Below are 3,702 nucleotides of genomic sequence, written 5' to 3'. Positions count from 1 at the left end.
CCCCACCTCGTCCGCCCCTCCCTCGTCCGCCCCTCCCACTTATCTCGTCGCTCAACTTCTCACTTCTCTCTACCCCCCTTCTCCATTCCTCCTTCCACATCCCCACTCCTCCCCCCCCGCCCTCTCCCTCATCTTTCCTATTCTCTCGTCCCTCCTCCATCCTTCCCCACCTCCATCCTCCACTCCTCCCCTGTCCACCCTCCTCCACTTCCCTGTCTATATCATCCTCCTTCCATCCCTCCTCCCTCTCTTTTGCCTCCTCCGTCCTCCATCCGTCCTCCTTCTCTTTTCTCTCCTCCCTCCTCCGTCACCCCTCCTTCTCTTTTGCCTCCTCCTTCCTCCCTCCTCCATCGCTCCTCCTTTTCTTTTCCTTCATTCCTCCTCAATCACTCCTCCATCCCTCCCACCGACCACTAGGTGTGGGTACGTTCGCCTACGCCTACATCACAGATATCCTGCTGGAGTCGTACGGCTGGCGAGGCACGGTGCTCATCCTGGCTGGTCTGCTGCTCCACTGTGCTGTCTGTGGCATGCTCTTCAGACCCCTGCTCACTGTCCGCTACAAACGGCCTAAGGTGAGCTTGTTGGATTATTTGCTGTGGTTGTGGTTGTGGTTGTTCTGGAGACTGTTGTTGTTGTTTTGGTTGTCATTGTTTTTGTTGTTGTTGTTGTTATTGATGATGTAGTGGCGGTTGTGGAGATCGCTGTTGCAATTGTTATTAGTGGGAGCTATCCCGAAAGATGACTTTCACTTATAAAGATTTTAGCTTGTACAGGAAAGCCAAAAAGAAAAAAAGTTACCCCCCCCTCCCACACAAACTTTAAAGAAAGACCATCCCCTACCCCCGAGCCAAAAAAACGAATTTAAACAATCATTAGAAGAAAAAATGATACCCCCCCCCAACCTTCCCAAACAGCTCCCCCTAATAGAAGGGAGAAAGAAAAAATATAAAGATAAAATATAATAAAAATGAAATTAAAATTAATATAGAAACAAATGAATGTAAATAAACAAATGCATTTTTATTTCGTCCCCAGAGTCTCTCAGCCTCCAGAACAGATGTCCAGCCCTCTACCTCCCCGCCAGAAACCAGCTCCAAGGATGATGACCACAGTGCGTCCAGCGGTTACTCCAGTCAAAACCCAACGGAGGAACTCTCCAAACCAGAAGACGTGGCAGGAAACCGCGACGCCGAGCGGGAAATTAACGCCAACGATGGCGGGGGCGGTGGGGATGGTGAGGAAGTCGACAAGTCCTCTCGTTGTTTTCATGAGCAAGATTCAGCGCTAAGTACGTCGAAGTCCGCTTTATCAGAAATCCGACATTCTGAGAACGAAGATTCTTCAACGCCTAAATCACAGGTCGGAAATGAAGAAAGCAAAGGGGGGTGCTGTGAGAAATATGATGTAGATAATAACACAATAGGCGTCGGCAATAATAATGATCACTTTCCGGATGTACCCACCCCACACTCGCATGGAGTTTCTATATCCCGCTCTGACCACTGTGATTGTGAGAGAGCGAGGTCGAGTTCTGTGAGAGTCGGAGAGACCTCGGATTGTGTGGGTGGGAGGACAGACGCCGATGGGGGCGGTGGAAACACGCAGATGAGGCATCTACCCGTGCCTACATTAATGATCTCAGAAGCGCCGTGCAGTTCGAACAACAACGGCAGCAGTGCTCACCTACCTCAGAGACAGCCTGAAAACGGCGTAAATGTCAACCCGGGTAAACATCTACGTCGCTGCCCGTGCTGCTCGGCCGTACGGCGCGGGAGCTACTCGCATGCGCATGGCAGCAGAGACGGTATATCGCCGAATGAGAAACATCTCCAGAAATTTATTGCTCAGAATCGTGAAGACGTCAAGTCTTTGTCGTCATCCAACAAGAAGCTCATCCTTCCATGGTTTTACAAAGACGTTGAACCCACTGACGGGGTAGGTGGTGGTAGTACCAGTGGTGGTGGGGGTAGTGGTTGTGGTGGTTTAATGAGTTTCAAATTAAAACCACTCGGGCGTCTGTATAAGAGTGTTGACCACATCCACCACGTGGCCGAGAAAGGGGGCGGGGGCGAGAAGTACATACGTCATCACGAAATCTCCGCCCCTCTTACCACGCCCAGGCTTCTATCCAGCGAGTATAAGCTCAACGACTTCACCGACAGTAGAGCGATGTCTTTGTTCGGCTTGAAGAACCCCCACGACCCAGGGTCTGAGTTCCCCAACAGGGGAGGAGGTCACACAGGAAGCAGGAACGAAGTCGTCCAAACCCAGATGTACAAAGGTCTGATCAAGCCAATCTTGAGGAAAGATATTTACTACAGCGGTAGCGTCAACCACCTTCCTGCCTACCAGCACTTCGGCGGAAGTTTGACGACTTTCATGGCGGCTATGACGCGCTCCAGCAGCGCAGAGGACAATGACGTCATCGCTATGGCGGAGAAGGACGAGGCGTGCAGCGGAGAAGGGAGTCGATGCTGTACAAAGCTCAAGCGTATCCTTCCTATGAAGCTACTGGGGAACTATCAGTTCCTTCTCTTGTTGATCACGTTCACAATGTGGACAGGTAAGACACTATCTTAAAATTACAAAGTTCTATGGGACATTTTTGTCGGTTTGGGGACTATAAGACCATGAGGTCAGTAAGTATACGTGTCCACCAAAATAAGATCACTTCCCGGCCAGGATAACGTTCGACGTTTTTGCATGGTGTAGAGCCGACTCAAAACGATCTGCGTCCACCGCGTCAGATCAGACAGGCCTAGCATATTTTAGCCCAGTGTGTTATGATTACAGGAACAACAGACAGCACAGGCGACTTATTTATTTATTAACATTTTCAGCATTGTTTCTGGTGCTTAGATCTATAGAGACATACGTATAGGTCAAGACAAGACTGTCTTTAAAATAAAATTACGGAGAGCCTAGAGTCTATCCCTGGCATACATTTTAGTTCATACGAGCCGGGTAACTCCGCGCGAAGGCTAGGTCTAGCTCTCTCGAGAACGAAATAATCTAGGTCAAGTGCTTTAATTAATTTTGTTGTTGTAGTTTGTTTTTTTACATTGATAATGTAAAGTGTAATAAAGAAGCAAAAATGTACTTAAAAATGCAAATTTCCTTTCAAAATGAGTCGAATGGAGGCTTTCTTAGTCACCTGTACGGCTGGCGAAAAAGCGTGAATGCAGGAAAGTCGCATAGTCAGGCAAAGGAAGTCCGTGACAGACGAAAATGAGCTCATTTGCATATGAGCCTGGCCTGCAACTGACGAAAACTGTCTGTACACTTGGGGCCTTAACAGATGTTTTATCCGATCTGCTCTATCAAAAACGTAAGATTATTCTGAGTCGTTATTAAAATAATGAAGGAATTGCATTAGAACAAGCTCGGCATGTTGTGAAACTCAAACTTTTTCAACCTTAGATTTCTCAAAACTAGGCACTGAGCAGATATAACTTTCTATACCTAGGGTAAATAAATGCATGTTATGCTAATGTGTTCAAAGGAAGTTGCTAAATTAGTAAAATATGGCAAACATTTTTTTCACAAAGATTTGGTCTCATCGGCCACTGCAGAAGCCCAAGTAGTCTTAAACTTTGATGATTCTCCTCATTCTTATATTTCATTCTATTCAGAAATATTCTTTTCAAGGGTTGTATTGGTCATCATCAGACATTGAAGGACGAGCTATTATTATTATTA

General features: G+C 47.2%; 1 protein-coding gene across 1 annotated transcript in view; it reads left to right on the top strand.

Moving 5' to 3' along the window:
* LOC101856201 overlaps nt 1–3,702 on the top strand; it is a gene marked incomplete in the record, with an annotated part of 26,055 nt that overhangs the window by 5,752 nt on the left and 16,601 nt on the right. The window contains 2 exon segments of the mRNA XM_005104232.3: nt 418–575; nt 1,039–2,566. Coding sequence (XP_005104289.2) covers nt 418–575; nt 1,039–2,566 — 1,686 coding nt within the window.

The sequence above is a fragment of the Aplysia californica genome, unplaced genomic scaffold, assembly GCF_000002075.1.
Source record: "Aplysia californica isolate F4 #8 unplaced genomic scaffold, AplCal3.0 scaffold00410, whole genome shotgun sequence".
NCBI lineage: Eukaryota > Metazoa > Mollusca > Gastropoda > Aplysiida > Aplysiidae > Aplysia > Aplysia californica.
This window is presented reverse-complemented; position numbering and strand designations above follow the sequence as displayed.